The sequence below is a fragment of the Ahaetulla prasina genome, chromosome 2, assembly GCF_028640845.1.
Source record: "Ahaetulla prasina isolate Xishuangbanna chromosome 2, ASM2864084v1, whole genome shotgun sequence".
NCBI lineage: Eukaryota > Metazoa > Chordata > Lepidosauria > Squamata > Colubridae > Ahaetulla > Ahaetulla prasina.
In genome coordinates this window covers 174,591,898-174,615,916 of record NC_080540.1, presented here as the reverse complement: position 1 = coordinate 174,615,916, position 24,019 = coordinate 174,591,898, and the positions used below count along the sequence as shown (strand labels likewise).

The window sequence follows — 24,019 nt, the reverse complement described above, 5'->3', positions numbered from 1 at the left end:
CGAGCTTTTGTGCCCTGCTCTCCTACTTCTTAACAGCATAGCTATCAATGCCTGATGTGACAAAGGAGCTTTGTTTCTCAGCCAACTGTACTGCAGTCTGATATGGATCAGAGCTGAGAGGGGGTAACTAGCCAAGCAAAATCAGCCAAGTGGCTTCTGTGCCTAAGGCAAGATTAGAACCTGGGTTTTCTCCCTCTTAATTCAGTACTGTGGCCAATATACCAACCAGGTCTCTCCTTATTGGGCCTACAGTATCATACTGTACTTTTTGAAATGCGTACCTCTGTAGTGGTATTCACTTACCTTCGCTACCGGTTTGCAAATGTAAGCACTCGCTCATGCTCGCATGCGCAGAGCATCCGTGATGACATCTGGGTGGGTGGGCAGAACCTCCCATCATCGCCGCTACCAGTTCACCTGAACCAGTAGAACCAGTAGAATCCCACTACTGACATACCTGTTATAAGAAATTGTGAGGAAATAGGTACTGGCAGAAAAGTGAAGGACAGTATAAAGTCAGCCGCAAGCAGAGCCGAATCCTGAGATGAGGACAGTTCAGTCCCACCCTCAAAAGTTTAGCACTACATCTCTCTCTCTTCCAAGATCCCTCTAAATATAGACCCATCCCTAAATATATGTGTCGAGTCCCACTCCTCCGCTGACGGCCGGGTCGGGGAAATCCGAATCAGGTGTGCCTCTGCAGCTCTGCCAAAGTCCTAGCAAAGTTCTCAAGGCAGGCAGGAGACCAGAAAGTGACTTCAGCAATATAAGGTAGACTTTGCCTGACTCAGAGAATGCCAGAAAGCAGATCCTTTATATAGGCCATGGGGTGTGGCTCCATGACTCAGCACTTATCCAGGCCTGCCCCTCCCTTCCTTCTGTTGACGCCGCCTATCAATTCTCCTGAAGTGAGGGTCACTCCAGTCTGCAGCTGTTGGTAATTGACCTTCCTCAGGCTCACATGCTGTGGGGGAGGGGGAGGGGTCTAGTTGCTCCGTTTGCCTGGGCATGGAGCCAGGGCTGGGGGCTGGAGGCACTTCTTCTTCCTCAGCCTGTCTGGGCATGGAGCCAGAGCTGGGGCCTGGAGGCATGCTAGGACATTCCTCAGCGTTTGGAAGAAGATAAGACGGGTCCGGCTGCGGGGAACGCGAACGAGACACAACAACATGCACATATACAATTGTAGGCAGAGATGCACTTTATTTGAATTAGAAAGAGTACAAATCAAGCAGAGGAACGTACATTTTTTTCACTGAAAGCTTACAATCCAACTAAATGTTCTCCAAGTTTCAATATCAACCCCGTAATACCCATATCCCCTCCCCCAAACCACCAGGGCCGGCCCTGGAAAATGATGCACCCTCATATGGAAGTTGGTGCTCTTTCAAATACAGTGACACCCTCCTTCCATTCATCTTTTTTCTTGCCACCCTCCCTCATTAACTCTTTTCAACAAATACCCTTTTCCTCCATCAGCTTTCAGGACAGGAAGCAAACTGGTCCTCTCCAGATGCTTTGGACATGCCCTTCAACCCAAGTAACATAATCAATTAAGGACAATGGAAGCTGTAAACCAAAACAGTTGAACAGCACCATACTGGCTACTCTTATTTAAAGGCTAGGTGTGTTTACCAGTTCCCAAATAATTCCCCCCCTCCTGATCATTATTTAGCTTGACAGAAGAGAAGCTTGAAGGCTTTCCTCTTGTACACCCCACCCTCACAGCCCCACCACATGGAATGCGGCCAGGGAATCCAACCCAATCTTTCCTCAGTCATTTGCCAATGACCCCTAAGGAACGCCACCTTGCTGCTTGCTTAATAAGTCAACGACACCAAGTTATTTCCGTTAAAGCTATCAAAGCCCAATTCTCACATTCTCTTTTGCCACAGGCCATTCTTATTTTTATCTGCAGAAAACAACCTGCACATAAATGCAAGGGTTGCCATAGTGGTTCAAATAATGCCATTCTAGAAGAGTCATGGCACATCACAACAAGTGGTTTGGCCGTTGTCCCTCAGGTTAACCTGCCTTGTGTGAAAAGTGACGTTTCCCTTTCTGTCTTTTACCCATACATGCATATACATCATGTGAACCTGGTCTTAAAATTACAACACAGGCCCTTAACAAAGCAGACCAACATCTGGGCTGGTCACTCATCACATCCTACTCTAATCTCAAAGGAAAACTTTCTCTCGTTCACTCCAATGTCTTGCAGATTATTTGAAAATCAACACAGGCTCTTCCCAACTGAGCAAGAAATCACAGTAACACAGAGGAGAGAGATGATTTAGAGGAATATACAGTAATATAGAGAGGAAATGCAGTCTTGTACAATCAGACACTGGAAAAGTGAGTCCTTTGCAACTTTAGTAAAAAGGAATTGGCACGGTATCTCTTCAGCATTGAAGAAAGCAAAGTACTTCTGATTGGAAGCAAAAACATCCTTAGTGCGCTAACAATTGATTATTCCTCTTCATGGATTGGACCAGAAGAGGATGGGGTTTTTTGTCCTAATGGAAGCAGTGAGGGTGCTGGTGGTTGATTTATGGCTGGTGGTGGTATTGCAATTGATGGTTGCTGGCTATTTTTGGCACAAAGAGCCCTTTTAAGAAGCCTCGGATTCACTTCAGTGAGGTCAAACGATGGTTGATTGTGCTGCATTTAATCTTAAGACTTCCCTCCAGACAAAGTCACCTTAGGAAGGCAGGTGCATGTCCACTCCAAACTTCAGCCTGTGAGCCTGGCACTTGGCTTCAAGAAGGACCTGAAGAAAAGAAACTCACACTGAATATCAGTACTTGGATGTAGTCACCCACCCTGTGTTTTTTTCCTTTTTTAGTGAGACTAATGTAACTGCCTTACGGTTGGTAAAGCTGAGAGACAGAGCTGTGTTTAGGTGTGAGTTCTGAATTTAGACAAGAAAGGCTATTATATTTCAATTCTTTTTTTATTAATCCTTTGTCATATATATGTCCCAAGAGTGTTTCTACACCTGAATTCAAAAGCCATTTTAGCCTCAGCTCCCTACTCAACCTTGCTCCCCATACATTAACCTGGGGGACAACTGAAAGCAGCTTCCTTTATTCTCTTCCCCCAGAAGGAACCCTCGACAATATTTCTGCAATTGAGAAATATTGCTTTCCATTTTTTCCTTTTCCCTTCAACACAATGTACGGAAGCAACTTTTCCCTTGAATTACAGAACCCAGAGACAAGAGATTTATTTTTTTCTTCCACAGCAGCCAAATTCTTTTTTCAAATTCTGATCACTATGATAAATAAAATCCTATGCTATGCCCCATATTATGTGGCCCTCAGCACTTTGAATTTGTTGGCATGAAGAAGCTTTACTCAGCTGTTCAGTTTGTCCACATTCTTCCATCAACATCATATCTGTAATTTACCCCGGTAACAAATGACGCAATTGCCAGTAGAAGGAAATCCATCCCACACCAGCCATTTGCTTCATGCTTTCTTACAAAAAGGTAAACTGCTTTGCCACTTGTATAAAAGGGATGGGGGGGAGGGCAATGTCTGTCTCCTAAGAGAGTAAGGTCTCCTATAGACATTAGTGGAGAGACTGGCCTAAAAGACTAGCCCAAAGCTCCTCCCTACACACACTCCCTCTCTCTCTCCCTCCCTCTCTCTCTCTCACACACACATACACACACACAATGGGTGAGCTTCTGTGACTAAGAGTGAACTAGTTTCCCTACTTGTGCTCTAACTTCAACGTCCTTAAAATGATTATCAATCCAAAAAGCAATCTAAATCAATCTTAATCAAGTGTTTTGCTGATGTGCTGGCCCAGGGATGATGGGATTTATAGTCCAACATGTCCCAAAAGCACAAAACTGGAAGGAAACTGAAAAATCTATGTGATACGTGGTTGGGCTATTTTGCAAACTTAGTGAAGCCTAATGAACACTGTGACAGGTTGGGGGCTGGAGGGTTGCCTGCCAAGCATCCATGATATACTGACTAAAACACTGTCTCTCAAAACACTTTCCTAAAGGTAATCCTCCCTTCTTCCCCAACATGATGCTCCAGATCTATTGGATAAACTAGTCTGATGTCCTGGTGTCATAATCCAAACTCTTCTGGACCACACCAGAGTTGAAAAGGTTCCCCTAAATCATGCTCTGTAATTACCCTACTTCCTGTGCTTCCTACCCACATGCGATAAAATAAGATAAACTCTTGTATAACTGACAGTCTTGATGGCCAACGGACGAAGAAAATGTTGCATTTCTCTGATCTGATCCTCAGATGTGCAGCTCAATATTCAATTTGGGGAGGAGGAGAAAAAGGAGGAGGAGGAGGAGATGGAGAAGGAGGAGTTACAACTCACTGGGTGATGGATATAGGCTTGGCAGTCATAGCACCAGGCAGAGAGATCTGCAAAGCTAAGCACCAGTGGATGCCCAGATTCCTTATTGTGATCCAGCATATGTTGATTAATGTAACGTCCACAACAGACCTGAAACGAATAGAATATTTCAGGAGGGCAAGGCTGAAACATTGAAGGCACAGAATAATGAATGTCATGATTTCCGCCCAGAAACATTTTATCATGGAGATGGGCAGCACATAATTTTAATCAATCAATCAATCAATTAATCAATCAAATGATCTCAGCTCATCAATTTCCTTAAAGGCATACCCCACCCCCAGCAAAGCAAATGGAGCATAATACAGAGAAGAAAGTAACAGTGGAGAATAAACTCTGTTGTTGAGTTATTTCATTCAAGTCAGTCAAACTGGAAAATGATAGAAGCAGGTCAATGAAATGCCTAAAATAGCTCCTGGCCTAAAGCACATGGAGGAACATCTCCTTGCCTGCCACAGTCAGTTCTCTTTTATTTATTTTTTAACTCCACAGAGCTCTCAAAGTTGGTGTTGAGTTTCTGCCAATTTGGATGGGAAACTTTAAGAAACTGGTATCATTTGCCCTCAGGGACTTAACAATATGTAGGGAAAAGTAAACATCCCCAGCAAAATAGAGAATGAACTGAAAATGCAGTTTCCTTTGGGGACATTGTTGCATTACTGCTCCATCAGCAACAATGTGTAGTAGACACCCCAATGGGTGGAGGATGGCCTCTGTCCATCACAAAATGACCCACCCTAAGCTATTAAGGACACTTCCTTCAAGAACAGGAAGAGTCGTTATTGTCCCCAAGTCTATCAAAACCTAATTACTTCCAGCCTCTAACCCAGGAGTGAAATGCTACCGGTTCAGACCGGTTCGGCTGAACCGGTAGCAATGGTGGCAGGTGGTTCAGAGAACCGGTAGCGATGGCAGTACGAGGCTCCGCCCACCCGCCCGGTTGTTATTTTCTGGTTTTACCCAGGAATTAACCCGTTTTGTACCCTCTGCGCATGTGCAGAAGTTTTGTGCATCTGCAGAGGGTCCAAGCACGCATGTGACGCAGCACGTGCACTTCTGAACCGGTAGGGAAGGTTTCACCCCTGCTCTAACCCCAAAGCTGCACCTTCAGGACTGGTATCCTTACCTTATAGCACACCAGACAAACCCAGTTCTCCATCTCGCTGCCACATTCTGCACAACACTCCCACACATTCAAGCCCACAGGAGGCACAGGCAGCACTGAGCTGAGGTGGGGGCACCAGGGTAAGGGTGTCACGGCATAAAAGAGCCCCTGGAAAGAGATAGCAAAAGAAACCTGACATGTAGCCTTAGAGGTTTGTCCCTTCCGAGCCTTGACTTTTTCTCTTCAAGTTACACTCCCCCCCTTCCCCTGTTGTGAAACTTTTGCTAAACTCAGAAATTCCCTGTTGTGCATCTTCAGTTCCCTGGGCTGTTAAATAATCCCCAGGCACTTCTACCACCCTCCTCTCTTGTCTCAGTGCTTTTCATTCAGAAACTGATTGGATTTGAGAGAGTTTGCAAGTACTATTCAAGGACCACTTCTTCTATTGCCTCTGTCCTGGTTTTTAGAATTTTTATTTATTTATTTTTATTTATTTATTTAATCAGATTTTTATACCGCCCTGTCTCCCGAAGGACTCAGGGCGGTTTACAGCCAGATAAAATAGCACAAGAATGAATACAAGGATAAAAAACAATATTTAAAAAACTTATTAAATTAGGCCAAATTTAAAATTATAATTAAAATAGTAAAAAACCCCATTTAAAAAACTAAAATTTAAAAACTAAAATTCTAGGCCAGTCCTGCGCAAATAAATAGATGTGTCTTCAGCTTGCGGCGAAAGGTTCGAAGGTAAGAAGGTTGGCGGAGTCCTGGGGGAAGTTCATTCCAGAGGGTGGGAGCCCCCACAGAGAAGGCCCTTCCCCTGGGTGTCGCCAGTCGGCACTGCCTGACGGACGACACCCTAAGGAGTCCCTCCCTGTGAGAACGTACGGGTCGGTGGGAGGCAATCGGTGGCAGTAGACGGTCCCGTAAGTAACCCGGCCCTATGCCATGGAGCGCTTTAAAGATAGTAACCAAAACCTTGAAGCGCACCTGAAAGACCACAGGTAGCCAGTGCAGCCTGCGCAGGAGTGGTGTCACATGGGAGCCACTCTATCACCCGCGCAGCTGCATTCTGAACTAACTGGAGCCTCCGGATGCTCTTCAAGGGGAGCCCCGTGTAGAGAGCATTGCAGTAATCCAAGCGAGAGGTCAATGAGTGACCGTGCATAGGGCATCCCGGTCAAGGAAGGGGCGCAACTGGCAAATCAGGCGAACCTGATAAAAAGCTCTCCTGGAGACGGCTGTCAAATGATCTGCAAACAACAGCCGTCCATCCAGGAGAACGCCCAAGTTGCGCACCCTTTCCATTGGGGCCAATAACTCGCCCCCAACAGTCAGCCGCGGCTGCAGCTGACTGTACCGGGATGCCGGCATCCACAGCCACTCCGTCTTGGAGGGATTGAGCTTGAGCCTGTTTCTCCCCATCCAGACCTGTACGGCTTCCAGACACCGGGACAGCACTTCAATAGCTTCGTTGGGGTGGCCCGGGGTGGCAAAGTACAGCTGAGTGTCATCAGCGTACAGTTGGTACCTCACCCCAAAACCACTGATGATTTCACCCAGCGGCTTCATATAAATGTTGAACAGGAGAGGCGAGAGAATTGATCCTTGCGGCACCCCACAAGTGAGGCGCCTCGGGGTCGACCTCTGCCCCCCTGCCAACACCGTCTGCAACCGGTCAGAGAGATAGGAGGAGAACCACCGATAAACAGTGCCTCCCACACCCAATCCTTCCAACCGGTGCAGCAGGATACCATGGTCGATGGTATCAAAAGCCGCTGAGAGGTCTAATAGGACCAAGGCAGAGGAATAACCCTTATCCCTGGCCCTCCAGAGATCATCAACCAACGCAACCAAAGCCGTCTCCGTGCTGTATCCGGGCCGAAAGCCGGACTGGAACGGGTCCAGATAGACAGTTTCATCCAGGTACCAGGGTAATTGACATGCCACCACACTCTCTACAACCTTCGCCACAAAGCAAAGGTTGGAGACCGGACGATAATTTCCTAAAACAGCTGGGTTCAGGGAAGGCTTCTTGAGGAGGGGTCTCACTACCGCCTCTTTCAAGGCGGCAGGGACAACCCCTTCCAACAAAGAAGCATTGATAATCCCCCGGAGCCAGCCTCGTATCACCTCCTGTGTGGCCAGCACCAACCAGGAGGTGCAAACATGTGGTGGCATTCAACCTCCCCAGCAACCTGTCCATGTCCTCAGGAGCCACCGGATCAAATCCATCCCAAACAGTCTCAACAAGACGAGTCTCCGATCTCTCACCTGGATCCACCCAATTTTGATCCAGACCATCCCGAAGCTGAGCGATTTTATTGTATAGATAACCACTAAACTCCTCGGCACACCCTTGTAGCGGGTCATCCCGCACCCCCTGTTGAAGGAGAGGGAATTGAGAGTGTGACTAAGTGTGGTGTGACTAGAGATTATAATTTAGGAATTATTTTGGATTATGATTGTTAGTTTTGATACCCTGCATTTTGTTCTGGGAAGTCGGGGTGGGGGTGGGGGTAAGGGGAGGGAATTGGGGGTTTGGTAGAGATGGAGTGATGGTTAATGTACAGGGATTATTGAAGAAATATAATTAATGTAGGGTCGGGTCTGCATAGTTACCATTTTAGAACGGTGAGGAGGAGAAAAGAGAGTAGGAGGTAGGAAAGAGGAGAAGAGGAAGGAAGAGGGATAGTAGAGGGAGAAGGAAGGTGTAGGGTGGAGGGAGGAGCGGATGTAGATAAGAGAAGGAGAGGAAGGTTTGGAAAGTAAAAGAAGGTAGAAGAGGGAAGAGTGTTAAAAAGGGTGGTGGTGACTGGGCAAGCCCGACTAATTGTATATAACTGTACATTGGATGAATTATTTGATATGATTGTAAAAATAAAACTTTTTATAAAAAAAAAAAGAAGAAGAAGAGAGCGGGTCACCCGAAACAAGGCGGCCGGGCGGTTATCTGCCAACGCAATGAGGGAGGAGACGTAAGAACGCCTCGCTTCCCTCAGTGCCACTAGGTAGGTCCTACTATAAGACCTAACTAGTGTCCGATCAGCCTCCGAACGACTGGATCTCCAGGCACTCTCTAGGCGTCTTCTCCGGCGTTTCATCTCCCTCAGCTCCTCAGAAAACCAAGGAGCTGGTTGAGACCTACGCCGGGTCAGAGGCCGCAAAGGCACGACACGGTCTAGAGCCCCAGCCGCGGCCAGTTCCCAAGCCGCGACTAGTTCTTCAGCCGTGCCGTGGGCAAGATCCTCAGGGAACGGCCCAAGCTCCGTCAGGAACCTCTCTGGGTCCATCAGGCGCCTGGGACGGAACCAACACATTGGTCCCGTCTCCCTGCGGTGTTGAGTGGCGGTCCGAAAGTCCAGACGAAGGAGAGAATGATCTGACCATGACAACGGCTCAGTAACTACATCTCCCAAAACCAGATCACTCACCCACTGTCCAGAGATAAAAATCAAATCCAGTGTGCCTCCCCCAATGTGGGTAGGGCCATCAACTACTTGCGTCAGGTCCAAGGCCATCATGGAGGCCATGAACTCCCGAGCCGACGTCGATGACATGCCGATAGATGGCAGGTTAAAGGCCCCATGACCATAAGTCTAGGGGTCTCAACCGCCACCCCAGCAAGCACCTCCAACAACTCGGGCAGGGCTGTTGTCACGCAGCAAGGAGCCAGGTACGTGACCAACAAACCCAACTGACCTCTATGGCCCCACTTCACAAAGAATAAGTCAGGTTTAATTCTAGAACCAGCAACACAGATTCTCTGTTCTCTAACTCCTTGCACATCACAGGAGCATTCCTGAAATCTTTGCTGGTACACATATGGAGTAATACCACATCCATGTAAAATCACTTTCACTCTATATAGACTCCTCCGTCTCTAGTTGAAAGTCTCTTGTAACTACTCAAGGCTTTTCCAGTGAGACTCCAAGCCAAAGGTGCTGTTCATTCTTCCTTAGGCCATCGACATGCTACTGCAGCTCTATCAGACACAACTTTCTCTAGACTCAAGAAATCGAATCCTGAACACTTCCCAGTAATCTCTTCCCTTCCCAATACTCACACTGCCAGCCACATCATCCCCAAACTGCTCATCAACGGAAGAACAACCCCCGGCTGCTTCATCCAACAGGACAACCTCAACATTCATTGGGTGGTGATGCTGAAAGTAAGAGGGGGAAAAAGAGAGGGGTGGTTGAGATGAGGTAATATTTTTCAGAAGCCCCTAAAATGTAATTATTTTATAGCAGAGTAGCAGCTTCCATATCTATTGTTCTCACAAACAGGGCCTGTTTTGTGGAATGTAAAAGGGCAATGGGAATGTCAACCCTGAAGCTGGCCTGGCTGAAGCCATCTTGGAGCTTCAGTGCTGCCACACTAGAGCTGAGGGATAGGGAGGAGGGATTAGAGATAGCTGGGGTTGTGTAGTCAAAATAAAAATACTTTCTCTTGGGAACCAAGGACATTCCTCATATCTGGCCGGAGGAAGGAGGAGTGATGTCACCAGACTACCAGACAGTGAATTGATTAGACCATGTGACTGATTGTTAGGGGATGAGGGAAAAATCATGGGACCCTTCAGAATCGGTTTTCACCAGATCTGTGCCAATATGATATTTCCAATAAAGCAATTCTTTAAGGAATCTACTTGCGTTAGAATTTTGCTTGATGTGGAACTATTACTTGGAACCCTGACAGGGAAGCAGGGAAAAGGGGCTTACTTATCTCTTCCCCGATAATTTAAATATTTCAATTGGATTGAGCAGTTTTTAAACATCTGAATTCTGAAATGAGCTGCCTTTGTTTAAAGACTTATCGTCTAAATCAACTTTACTTCCTTTAAATGTGGACTTCCATTCTCCCAAACAGCATCACCACAAAATGCTGGCTGTTAGGTGGTAAAGGGAATTGTAGTTTAACACAGCGATCCCCAACCTTTCTGGCTCGATGGAGTGGCAGCAGAGGTGTTGGATGGTGGATGGGGACAGGGACAGGGACGCAGGGCTAGGTGGGAGAGGACGGTTTTGCGCGTGCAACCTAGCTCCTGTGCATGCGCAAATGAAACTTCATGTGCTCACCCGCCACTTGCAGACCGGAGGTTGGGGATCCTAGCCTAACATATGCAAAGAGCTTGCTGAGATTCTCAAGTGAATGCTACTTAAAATCAGATGTTATTTCTTTTAAAATAAGAGACTCACTGACATGGAAGTTAGACAAATTAGGGAAAATGGAAACAAATACCTTCCTATGCAGGGAATGGGGGGGGGGAGAAAGGAAGAAATCAGAGATGCAGAGTAGTTTGGTGCATTCTTCTGAATCCGTTAGGTTAATTCTGAGCTCTTCAGACAGGGAGGAGGGTGAGCATTCCCAGTGCTAACTCTCTTTCTCTTCGATATGAAGCAACACAAGAAGATTGGCTCATTCCTAAACCAATTCTCAGCACAATCAGTGGAGAGGCCAAGAAGCCTCAGCTGGAACACACCTGGACTCGATGCAGTCTTTCACACAATAGCAATAGCACTTAAAGACTTATGTACCGCTTCACAGTGCTTCACAGCCCTCTCTAAGCAGTTTACAGAGTCAGCACATTACCCCCCACTCAACAATTTGGGTCCTCGTTTTACCGACCTCGGAAGGATGGAAGGCTGAGTCAACCATGAGCCGGTGGAGACTGAACTCCTGGCAGTCAGCAGAATTAGCCTGCAAGATTGCATTCTAACCACTGCGCCACCAGGACCCAAGCCCCCAATTGCTTTGCAACAGCCGTCGCTTCATGTGAAATACAAGCTGATGTGAAAACTATTCCCTAAAAGAGAAAAACAGCTTGGGAAACCCATGAAGTGTAAAGAGAAAAAGCTGTGGTACTCACTTTTTTGTCAGAAGCCATCACTTCACCAGAGAAGCCCTCTGCCGATACCCCTTTCCCTGGTGCATCCTCTGCTGGATCCACTTCTTTAGGGGATCCATCGACTTTTGGCTGAGCTTCCTCACCCACTGGACTAGAATCAGGAGAGAGAGAACTCGAAGCCGTTTCGGCCTCTTCCATGAGATTGTCTTCTATCTGGAGGGAGCCCAAGCCCACCACGGCATCATCTATCGCTTCGGCTACAGGCTGAGCTACAGGGCTTTGGAGCAACTCCGGAGGGGTTTGTTCAGGAACCTCGTTTGGAATGGGAGTTTCCTTCCCAGCCCGAGTCCTGGGCTTCTCCCAAAGAGTGGCAGGCACTGGGGAGGAAAAATAAAAGTCGCCTTTCAGATGCTTAGTTAAAATGATGGGAACGGAAAAGATGGGAACGTGAATCCGTGGTGTTACTAAATGGGCAGGCACTCAATACAACTCCGACCTCCCTTTATCTGCGCACTTATTCCCCTGCGTCTTTCCCGACTTCATCCTATTCCCCTTGTCTAAATGCTTACATCAGGCCTCTCCCACTCCCTCCCTGGCTTTCTTTGCCCTGTTCTGCTGCAGCCCATCCCTGTGCCAGTGCTTTGGTAGGAAAGAGCCTTTTGCGACATCAGCAGGAATTCAACCAATCTCTATCACTTTTTTCCTACACTGTGTAGTTGCTAGGCACCCTCAAACCTCAAGCTGAAAAGCCTTGATGCTGCTACTAATGACTATGAAGATCAAATGTATTTTAATGCAGGAGTCCCCAACCCTGAGCCATGGACTGGGACTGGTCCGTGGTTAGTTAGGAACCGGGGCGTACAGCTGGAGGTGAGCGGTGGGCGAGCAAGCAAGCAAACTTCAAATGTATTTGCAGCCACTCCTCAGTGTTAGCATCATCACCTCAGCTCCATCTCAGATCATCAGGCATGGATTCTCACAGAATCATGAACCCTATGGTAAATTGCGCATGTGAGGGATCTCGGTTGTGTGCTCCTCCCCTGGTTTGTGGAAAAATTTTCTACCACAAAACAGATCCCTGGCGCCAAAAAAAGTTGGGGACTGCTATTTTAACGGATTCCATCACTTTTGCCACTTCTTGGGAGTTTAGGCCTCTTGCATGCTTCTCCAAGGTCAGATGTGCGCTTGGGTTAGTAACCCCATTGGATTGAGCTGAAAGCAGCTACATAAGTAATGTAGTCTAATGCTCTACTCACGATAGCAAACATCTGACCATCCAAACTCCCTATAAAAATTAACTTTTGTGGCCTCTTGTCCTCGGAGGATTCATTCTTTTTGCCTTCTCTCTGAACACTATTTATGTTTATCTTCACCTTGATGAGCCTTAAAAGGAGGAAGGCTGGCTTTTTACCTTCCTCTCCAGCAAAAAGACAAGCCCGTAGATGTAAAAAGCAAGCTCTTCTGATCAGAAGACAAATGCCTTGCAAGTCACACAAGTGCACCTTCTTTCTTTTGGCAGAATCTGAGTTTGTTCTTTCTCCTGCTAAATTGCCTCCAAAATTTCCCTCTTCTGATTTGCTCTGCCCCGTCTAAAGAGCATCATTTGAGAATAAGCTCCTAGCTAAGAAATTACTCCACCCACTAGCTGGTCGCCTGATCAGGAAGTCTGCTAGAGCTGTAAACTTCCTTACCTCTTATTTAGACTGTGTGGAAAATGAGGACGCACACAACCTCTCATCCAGAAAACTACACAAAGCCCACCCAATCAGCCTGTTCTGTAATTCACAGGCTCCTTTGCAAAACTCCATTGCTTGTTGCCTGGCTCATTCCGCACAAGACTGTGGCACAATCCCATTTTACAAGTGCCCCGAATGCATGATTCAATAGTAGTAGCCTCTTATGGAATAGAAGTGGGGGCAAACTATGAAAAATACTGACACTGCAACTTCACAGCAAGAGGTAAATTGCAGATTTTGTTTTGGTGTACAGCCACTAGGCTGTAGCAGTTGTTATGAAGTGCATCAGCCCAAACAGAAGAGAGATATTTTAGATAAAAAGAGAATTATTCACCTGCCAGTCGGAGGCTTGCCCAATATTTGCGGTGCACAGCAGCGACACGGGCCAAGGACTGCAGGGCACTCAGATGGGGGGGCTTTAGGCGTCCGAGTGGGGGTGGAGGATCCCCCAGGAGGCTGCGTGTGCACATAGTCATGGACTCTGAGATAGATTCTAGGTTGTAGCCACCCTGAAGAGGGAAAAAATGCAATTACTCTGATGTCAAAGTAATCAATACCAGCCTACATGCAGGTTGGCATGCAAGAACAGAGCTGCTACTGTAAAAAATCTTCACTGCAATCTCAAACAGAAACAGCAAGTCCTCAAGTCTATACTTCCAGGCAGCAAAAGCAGGAAACGTAAGCTACTAATCACATTTGGGGGCTTCAACTTCACACCAAGTCTTGTGTATTGGCGAAGGATGGAAGATTTTGGAATGAGGAAAAGAAGGAAGAACGACAATTCACAGACAGGTAATACTGGCTTAACCTCCAATTCTTCAGCAATTGTTCAAGTTACAAGAGCACTGAGTGAAGGGGACTTACAACAGATCCTCATAACTCCATGAAGCTTGCTTAACGATGGCAACTGGGACCGCCAGAACTACCATCGTAAGCTGGTGCAGTCACGTGATGTTGCGCCTTCTGACTGCATCACTTAGCCAGGGAGGTTCTTTGTCCCAATTACTGTTAGTAAATGAGGACCGCCTGTACTATACATATTACTGTCAGTTGGATGACCTCTGTAGGCACATTGGCAACTCTGAGAATATGTTGTGGGCCTTCTCATGAAAAGAGTTTCACCAGATTTGGCAACTGTGCTGGCCATTATGGCCAGACTCTACGCTCCAATTTAACAGATGAAAAGCTTGTGGGGATGCTTCTTCCTGGTAGCTTCTGCAGCTTTCCAGGATATTCTCTCCCTCTTTAGTTAATCTTTGTTGTCTCAGCAGGTCCTCTCCTTCCAAATAAAGCACAGTGTGATAGTCACTGTGCTTTTTCCTTGATCAGAAGCCTTCTGGAGCCCACATGGAGCCCAAAGGCGTTCTTGCAAACAATGCTGACATGAGAACCCTGGTGCTTTATAGCTTGCTGGCTTCTGCTTCATTTAAATGATAGCAAATAAAAAAGTTAATGTCACTCTGTGTACCTACCCATACTCAAAACTAGCTCCCAGAGCTCTGCCAGATAATAAAGACAGACTTTCCGACCTACCTCTAGGACAACGGCAACTTTCCCTCCTGCCAAACCCAAGAGGAGGTGGGTCATATGGGCGTAGCATTCTGGGGTCACAAGACACCCCCCCAATGGGTCCCCTCGAGCAGCATCAAAACCAGCCGACACCAGGACCAGCTCTGGGTTGAACTAGAAAAGAACACACATGGTGACTGAACCTTCCACTTTTCCTGCTAACTTAACCCCTTGTCCGGCCAGCCCTTTGCACCACTGGAGGCCAGGTGCAAACTGCTTTGTTCTCTTCAGATACTGTGACTAGAAAATGCCAGAATCCTCAAACATAAGCCAGGATGGGTTGGGTTCTTGAGAACTGTAACCCAACCTACCTAGTGGCTACCCAGTTATCTTAACCAAATGGAACATGCCTACAGCCTCTGGATCAGTGGCAAGGAATCTCAATGTCTGCATTTCCCTGCAGAAGACTGTTCGGGCTCTAAATGCCTTGGATATCTCTGTAGAAAGTTTTAATTGTTGTTTTTATTGTACACCACCCAAAGTTACTTGTGTGAGATGGGTAAGCATATAGGTAAAGGTTCCCCTCGCACATACATGCTAGTTGTTGCCGACTCTAGGGGGCGGGAGCCAGTGCTGTCCGAAGACGTCTCCATGGTCATGTGGCCAGCATGACTCAACGCCAAAGGTGCACGGAACGCTGTTACCTTCCCACCAAGGTGGTCCCTATTTTTTCTACTTGCATTTTTACATGCTTTCGAAACTGCTAGGTTGGCAGAAGCTGGGACAAGTAACAGGAGCTCACCCCTTTACACGGCAGCACTAGGGATTCGAACCGCTGAGCTGCCGACCTTTCGATTGACAAGCTCAACGTCCTAGCCCCTGAGCCACCGCGTCCCACTAAGCATATACATTTGATTAAATAAAGAAATAGCACTCAGTAACTACCCCCCCCCATTGTTTTCTCTCTCTTTTAATAACTACTTAATAATAGTTAATAGATGGCATCTAATAACTGCCATCATGGCACTATTTAAGCCACTCCTAAATTTCCCATCATGAATATTCAGTGCCTACCTCATAGCTAACAGGCATGATAATCTGATGGAAGGCAGCCAGGTACTCAGAGTCTCCCATCCGGGAACAGTTCCAAGGCACATTAAGGGTGAAGCCTTCCCCAGGTCCCACACCCACTCGGTCATAATCTGCATCCTCAGAAGTGGGGAAGAAAGTGCCGTTGTCATACCGATGGAGGGAGATGTACAAAACACTAGAAAGGAAGAAAAAGGTGATCAGAAAAGAAGGTGCGGAAGCAAAGGCCTTGCTCCTCCTAATCAAGATGTTGAGAATTGCAGGTCACAATTACATATTTTGGCTTCTCAGCCTTGTTGGTTCTCTTCTCCCTTCTTTCCCTTTCTCATTCCCATTAAAATCTTGAGCAATTCATGACTTCAAGGGATTGGAGGACAATGTCTGCCTTGTCTTGTCTTACTTTATCATATTATCTTGTCTGACTGTCTATCTCTATCATATCTATCTATCTATCTATCTATCTATCTATCTATCTATCTATCTATCTATCATCTATCTATCTACCTACCTACCTACCTACCTACCTACCGGAGGTGGGTTTCAGCAGGTTCTGACCAGTTCTGGAGAACCAGTAGCGGAAATTCTGAGTAGTTCGGAGAACCGGTAGTAAAAATTCTGACTGGCCCCGCCCCCATCTATTCTCTGCTTCCCAAGTCCCAGCTGATTGGGAGGAAATGGGGATTTTGCAGTAACCTTCCCCTGGAGTGAGGTGGGAATGGAGATTTTACAGTATCCTTCCTCTGCCATACTCACCAAGCCATGCCACGCCCATCAAGCCACACCCACAGAACCGGTAGTAAAAAAATTTGAAACCCATCATTGCTACCTACCTATCTACCTACCTATCTATCATCTATCTTAAGGAGAAGAACATCTCTTGAGCATTTGCTACCTGTGATCACAACAAAGCTGACGTCGGATGTTATTTTAAGTAACACTAATCTTTTTGTTCCAGCAGCTGTTTATCCCAGATCCTTAGTCAGAGAGCTGCCATTTTTGATGGCCTCCTAGATACTGGAGTGGCAACCAGGGAGGGAGGGAAGAAGGACAATACGTCCCAGAAGGGCCCAGCTACTCTCCGCTAGCAATGAAAAAAGAGGTTTAATTATTTTGGATTGTACATATGGCAGGGAGAAACAATACGGGACGGTTTGGGAATTAAACTAAATCGTTCTAACACAGCACTGACTAATCTTCAGATGAGGCACTACTTCTCTTGCTAGGTATGTCTTGTGAACACAATCACAGACCAGATTTTTATGTTAACAGGAGAATTGAACGTATAGCCTTTCCATACAGAAATCTATTACTAGTTTTTACCCAAAAGTTATCTTTATTTCAACTGCCAGAGATCCTTTTTATTTGATAAAAGGGCACTAGAAATCCTTGTCAAATTTTTGCAATTTAACGGTCTATTCCTGTTTGTAGACATGCCATCATGGTATGGCTATATTTCTGGAATTTTGTAAGGAAGGATGGAGGCCTTTTCAGCCAAACAATTCTATATGTATTTAAAACTGAAAAATAATGAGGAGTCTCTTTTCAGTCTGAGGATGCATCAAAATTAATGCAAGCAGCACAAGCGTGTTTAATTTTATCCTTTATTTTAGTTTGAGCATGGGGGGAAATTGGTTTCAGGGTCCAATTTCCCTTCCCTGCTTTTATATACTTGTATTATTTCATGTCACAAAAAAAGGAAACATTTTGATTATGAAGCAGGGTTGAGCGGGAAGGAGTGCTACTGCAGAATATTTTTAAATGTCCCTGTTTGGTAAAAACTGATCCTTAACACTGACCTCTAGCTGGGCAGGAGAAAAAGAACCCTGATTCCCTATTCTATATAGGGTATAGCATAACTATTTCTTCAAATGGGGGAAAATGATAGACAGCACCTGGGATCATCTTCAAATATGTGTTGTGTTCCATTACCATGGTGAACATCCCAGTCTAGTATCATAACCCTGAGAAATAAAACCAAGATTAGATCAGTAAATCAAACTCCCTGGTTCAGTTCAGTTAAAATATATGTTAACTGTTATAGAGCTCCCAGAATTACAATCCCCACTCCCAGGAGACCTCTTGGGGAAGAAAATTAAAGGACTAAATCTGCTTTAATTAGTCAAACTGACATGCTGCTATTCAGTATATTCACCTCAACCGCCTCTGGGCCAGGCGCTGGGCATAGCGTGCTGCCAAAGCCACCGAATTGAAGAAGCAGAAGCCACAGGCAGTATCTGATTCTGCATGGTGTCCAGGTGGGCGGACAATGGCCACAGCATTATGAGTCTAAGGACCCAGAAAAAGAAACAATAGGGGATTGGTGGTGCTGTATTGAAAATTCAGGAGCAATGGGACCCATGCAGAGAATTTCTGAGAAGCTAAAAAGAGATCTACAGAACACGCCACTTGCTAGAGGCAGGCCTGTCCAAAGGCCTTAGGAAAGCAACTGGATAAAAGGATATCATCTACAGCAGATTGGCTGAATTAATTGCTGCTCACTCTCTGCCCTGGCATTTACCTTCCCAGACAGCACAGCCTCTACTGCACTGAATGCGGACCCAGCCGCCAGCCGGGCACACTCATAGGAGCTGGCACAGATGTAGACAGAATTGTACTGGTCACCCTGGCGATGCAGGTCACGGGGTTTCATGGTGGCTGTGGATTTCAATGTCTCCACATAAGCCAGGCTGCAGAGAGGAGGAGAAGAGGCAATGAAGCAGCCTTTCTCAACTGGATGCAGGTTAATCAGGTTAGGCTTCAACCCCTAAAATTCTGTTAGCAGGTCTAATGGTGGAGCTAAAACCCAATGCCTCTATAGGGCATCTAGTTGGAGAACACTGTAATGTGGACTCCACTCCTGGAGGAGGAGGAGGAGGAGGAGGAGGAGGAGGAGGAGGAGGAGGCAGCAGCTGCTTCGGACATTATCGATGTGCACTACTCCCAACCCTGCTTTGTGAGATCTCCCACTCCTCTCCTTGTTGTTGAAAAGGCTGTTGGAATGGAACTCATCAGAACCTGTGGCACATTTGTAGCTCTTCTTCAGAAGCAAGACGGGCTGGCAGCCGACAGCACCTTTCTGTCAGATGCAGCTCTCTGTGGCGCTGGAAGATCCTGGATACTCTCTGAGGCAGCTCTGGATGCTGGCTATAAAAGAAAGATAAGAAACTAAGAATGACAGAAAGTCACGATTCCTAAGGAACATTTTATATGGGGGAATCCTCTGCCTTTCCAACGACTTTAAAGACAGAGTCACACTAGATTTCAAATCTGCTTGGAGGCCATGTGGCTGAATCATTTGATAATATCATTTGATATTTTTTGGTTTTTGGTGAATATCTTAGAAAAGCGTAGCCCTTAAAGTCTGTGTTTCCAAAAATAATTAGATGTTCCCTTGAAAGAAACTCAAGTCAGAAGCAGCGTTATCAATTATGGTGACTTAGTGGGGAACTGGTGCTCTATGTGTGTTCAAAAACATTCTCTTTACCAGCTGGTTCATGGGGTTATATTTTATTCTACTCCACCAGCTGAAGCAAAACCACATGTATGCATTATACATAGAGAGGGGATGGAAACATTCTGTTGTGTCTCGCCCGCTCCCCCTGCCGCAGCCGGGCCCCTCTTATCTCCTGCCGGACGCTGATAGTTCGGAAGAATGTCCTGGCATGCCTCCAGGCCCCAGCCCTGGCACCATGCCCGGACAGGCCAAGCAAGACGAAGGGCCTGACGTGCCTTCAGCCCCCAGTCCTGGCACCATGCCCAGGCAAACGGAGCAACTAAACCCCTCCCCCACAGCATGTGAGCCTGAAGAATGTGAAGCCAGTCATGAGCTCAGATTACCAACAGCTGGAGGCTGGAGAGATCTTCGCTTCCGGAGAATTGAGAGGCGACGTCAGCAAAAAGAAGGGAGGGGCAGGCCTGGATAAGTGCTGAGTCATGGAGCCACACCCCATGGCCTATATAAAGGATCTGCTTTCTGGCATTCTCTGAGTCAGGCAAAGTCTACCTTATATTGCTGAAGTCACTTTCTGGTCTCCTGCCTGCCTTGAGAACTCTGATAGGACTTTGGCAGAGCTGCAGAGGCACGCTTGATACGGATTTCCCCGACCCGGCCGTCAGCGGAGGAGTGGGACATGACACATTCCTTTCAACAAACCTAAACGATATTTGAAATTCTTACCTGTCCCACATATTGTAATGCTCCATCATCTTCTCATCGTAGACTAGCCCCGTGCAAGGAGGCTGAGGCTGTATCAGTTCATCCGCTGACCTGGAGAGGGGATTGGCTACAGAGAGAGGGCAGGCTGGTGGCCAAGCTACGCTAAGCTTGCCATCCTCCTGGGGCACATCAGCACCTGAATTGTGTGTAAGAGGCAGAGAAAGATTCCGTGAGTGTCCTAAGCAGTCCGGACTATCTAACAGTCAATCAGAGTGGAAAGGAATTGAGAGTAAAGATGGCCCCCTCCCTGACTATTTGCTTTTGAGGAATGGGAACAAGAGAGTTACGTTCACTCACTGATCCTCCGTAGGTTCTTCCAATACTTGCTATGAATTGCAATGGTTTGAGACACTGAGCTGAGAGCACTGACGGAAGGAAAAGAAGATGCTTTAATCAGACTTCGGCTCAGAGGAGAAGGTTGGATTTGAGCCAACACATTGATTCTAAAAGCACCAGGCAGCAGGGAGTTGTGGTTCAATATCATTCTTACCTGCTACATGGGAGGAAAGGTGATTCCATCAGCGGACAGGGATCTCCTAGGAGAGCCTTAAGGACCATGCAGGTTCCCTCAGCCAAAGACTGGAGATTGTACCCACCCTGTGATAGTGAAAGGAGAGGAGCTAGGTTGCTTCCTTAAGAGACAGCCCAACCCTATCCCTAGCCCACAAGCGGAAAGTCACCCACCTCCAGAGATAAAACCAGCTTGCCTCCAGCCAGTGACTTTAACAGGTGTGTCAGGTGAGCAAAGCATGCTGGAGTGGCAGCCATCTCTCCCTAGAATGGGCAAAGATTGATCTATTTCAGTCTCCTGACTCACTCTTGGAAAAGGAAGCAAGGCATGAATCAGGGAGAGGATAAATTAAATTAAATGGAAAAAAACCCCACAAGGCATTATCAGACAGATTATTTCTGTTGCAGCAGACTCCTGGAAGCATCTCTAGGGCTGTGACAAGAGAAATGGGAATGTAAAAGTCCTTGTTCCTCAAGGCTGGCGGAGATTTCTGCATTGCCTAATTGAAGCTCTAGGGCTGTGATGGCGAACCTGTGGCACGACACGTGTAGCCATATCAGTGGCCACACGAGCTCAGCTCCAGCACGTATGCGCACACTGGCCAGCTGATTTTCGGGCCTTTTGGGCACCACCAGGAGGAGGGAAACAGGTTGTTTCCTGCCTCCGGAGGGCCTCGGGGGTGGTGGTGGGGAAGGCCGATTTTTCTCTCTCACCTGGCTCCAGGGCCTCTCTAGGAGTCTGGGGGAGCTAAAAACAGCCTTTCCCACCACCCCCGGAGGCCAAAAACGGTCCATTTGCCAACTTCCGGTCCCATCTGACTTCAGGGCGCATAGAATTATGGGTGTGGGCATGCACGCATGACCCCCCTCCCCCCTCCTGGCACGCAATGGCAAAAAGGTTAGCCATCACTGCTCTAAGGCTACAGAAAAATCTCTTAGGTTTGTCCTTGCCACCAGCAGTCCCACACTTCAAAGTCCTCTTTCTAAATCAGGTAAGTTCAGCCCTCATTCTCAGTAAACCATCTGTGGCTTCAGGGATGGTCTAAGGTGGACAGCCAGCTTAATCATCTACTTCATCAAATTATTCATCAAAGCAGTGGTGAAATCCTACCAGTTCACACCGGTTCGGGTGAACCGGTAGTAAAAAAAACAACCTTCTAGTTCATTCAAAGCAGTATCAGCTGTGCCATGTGATTTATATTCACTAGAAAGCAGGAAAACTTGCTTTCTAGCTATTCTAAATTGTGTGGCACAGCTGTTCCCCCCCCCCCACTGTTCCACTTACCTTCAAATGGCTCCTTTTTCTGCACAAAGCATGCGTCTGGCACACACTGCGCATGCAATGAACCGGTAGCAACCCATGGAGGATTTCACCACTGCATCAAACCTACCATCAGTTACCATACCATACATAAAGTTAAAGGCATGATTAGTCACACAACCTTGTTTTACTCCTCTTACAACAACCTGGAGGTTTTACTAGCAGGGCAGGGGATTAAACATTGTCAACCCCCCCTTCCAAAAATATTAGCTATTAATCATTCTTTCTTTTTCTTGCAGAATTGGTCAAGCATGTTTATCAAGAAGACAGCTAAGTGAGTTTTGTCCTATTTTATGGCCTTTCTTGCCACGGTTGTTAAATAAATCACTGCAGTTGCTAAGTTAGTAACACGGTTGTTAAGTGAATCTGGCTTTCCCATTGACTTTGCTTGTCAGGAGGTCATAAAAGGGGATCACATGACCCTGGCATATTATGGCAACTGTCGTAATATGAGTCAGTTGCCAAACATCTGCATTTTGATCACGTGACCATGGGGATGCTGCAACAGTTACAATGGTTTGAAAAAAAGGTCATGTCACTTTTTCAGTGTCACTGTAAGTTCAAACGGTCATTAAATGAGTTGTTGTAAGTCGAGGATTTCCTGTATTTGCCTCCTGACACCTGACGCAAATATGTAAGTTATGGCAGGTGTATGAAGTTGCCACTGAATTGCAGTTTTAATCCGACAAAGGGGTATTTATTAAAAACACAAAGAATAATAAAATTAATGACTGAATTATTTTTTTAATTGAATTTCAATTAACATTAGTATTTTCTTACTTCTTGCCTAGTCTATTTCTTTACCCTAGATTAGTGGTGGGTTGCTCCCGATTCTGTCCGGTTCTTGAGAACCGGTAGTAAAAACGGCGGGAGGCTCCGCCCACCCGCCCTGACATCAAAGTTGGTGATCTATGCATGTGCAGAAGCGCAAGCGCGCTCCCATTGCGAACCATTAGTAAAGGTAAGTAGAACCCACCCCTGCCCTAGATCTGGTACCTGGTTCCCAAAAGGTAGCCTATCCCTGCTCCATAACGTAATTGTCACTTTAATCTAGGGTACCAGGAAGAAAATAGATTGTAACATCTAAAAATTGCTGAGAAACGCTCTGGAGGGAGCAAAAAAGCCTCTTACCTTAGGGTCACCAATTACAGCATCAAAACCCGCAGCAACCAGGACCATCTGGGGTTGGAACTGCAAACAAAGTACAGTAGAGGCAGAATAAATTATCTAACTGGGAAGCCAAGGGAACAAATACCAGGAAATTCCCAGAGTTCAAGAACAAGACTGGGGAGTAGCTCCATGCTAAGGATTGTTTGTTTTGTGATACTTTTATATAGAACAATGTTCACTGGGATGCTACTTTATTTTTGTATTATGACATGACAGAGAAGGAAGCTGCTTTAGAGGACTGCAGTGGACAGGGGAGAAGGAAAGGGAGGAGAGAAAAATGCTGACTTCACCAAATTTCTGCTCCATGAAGCAAGAAGAAAATTTTGCAAAGGTTTGGGCAGACCATACAACTCAAATAGATGACAATGACATCCCCAAATTTATACAAGCCGTAAATGAGCTGTCAGCCAGAAGAACAGAATGGCACAAAAAAAAAAAAAAGAGATGTTAAACTGAAGTTGCATGAGCATCTGTCAAAGATGCTCTGATGGATCCTGCACTGAGCAGAAGGTTGGACTAGATGACCACTAGATACATTCCAACTCTATGATTCTAAAAATTTCACACAAACAATTCCCAATTCTGCACAATCTCACCTGTGTTTCAGTTAAAGCAGAAGATCAAGCATGTTTTAAAATTAAATTTCTACACCACCCATCTCATCTAAGTGACCCTGGATAGTTTACAACATTGGCTTGAATACAACAATATAACAAGAGAAAGAGGAAGGCATGAAGGTCAAGACCAGCTCTTGAATATTGTACTAACAATGTTAAATAGGACGTCATCCAACAAAGGATTAAGAAATGCTTTCATCAGCATTTCCTATTGTATGAGCCTGGATTACAATAAGCTGTTTATGATCCTGGACTACTTTTGTGGACAATTATAACTATGCAAATAAAAATAAATAAATCAAGAAATAGATTGGATTGTCCATACTTTGAAAATGCTGTATGCCTCATTGCTTACCTCTAAGGCCACTGGTAGTAGGACATGTAAAAAGGCAGAGAGGTAGTCAGCATCCCTCATTCCTGTCTAAAGCGATAGAAACAAACATCAAAGGAGTTTAAAGCAAATCCCCAAGGCAGGGGTCTGCAAACTTGGCTCTTTTAAG

General features: G+C 46.2%; 1 protein-coding gene across 1 annotated transcript in view; it reads right to left on the bottom strand.

Annotated features, from left to right (window-relative positions):
* Positions 1-1,196: 1,196 nt before the first annotated feature.
* HDAC6 (histone deacetylase 6) overlaps positions 1,197-24,019 on the bottom strand; it is a 40,942-nt gene continuing 18,119 nt past the window's right edge. The window contains exons 12-29 of the mRNA XM_058169655.1: positions 23,875-23,940; positions 22,864-22,923; positions 20,586-20,675; positions 20,392-20,498; positions 20,199-20,266; positions 19,863-20,037; positions 18,701-18,829; positions 18,204-18,372; positions 17,838-17,971; positions 17,578-17,646; positions 15,671-15,863; positions 14,621-14,770; positions 13,422-13,596; positions 11,373-11,728; positions 9,567-9,665; positions 5,519-5,665; positions 4,354-4,482; positions 1,197-2,767 (exon numbers count right to left, since the gene is read on the bottom strand). Of these exons, the coding sequence (XP_058025638.1) occupies positions 2,699-2,767; positions 4,354-4,482; positions 5,519-5,665; positions 9,567-9,665; positions 11,373-11,728; positions 13,422-13,596; positions 14,621-14,770; positions 15,671-15,863; positions 17,578-17,646; positions 17,838-17,971; positions 18,204-18,372; positions 18,701-18,829; positions 19,863-20,037; positions 20,199-20,266; positions 20,392-20,498; positions 20,586-20,675; positions 22,864-22,923; positions 23,875-23,940 (2,385 nt within the window). The 3' untranslated portion in view covers positions 1,197-2,698. The remainder of the gene's footprint in view (positions 2,768-4,353; positions 4,483-5,518; positions 5,666-9,566; positions 9,666-11,372; positions 11,729-13,421; positions 13,597-14,620; positions 14,771-15,670; positions 15,864-17,577; positions 17,647-17,837; positions 17,972-18,203; positions 18,373-18,700; positions 18,830-19,862; positions 20,038-20,198; positions 20,267-20,391; positions 20,499-20,585; positions 20,676-22,863; positions 22,924-23,874; positions 23,941-24,019) is intronic.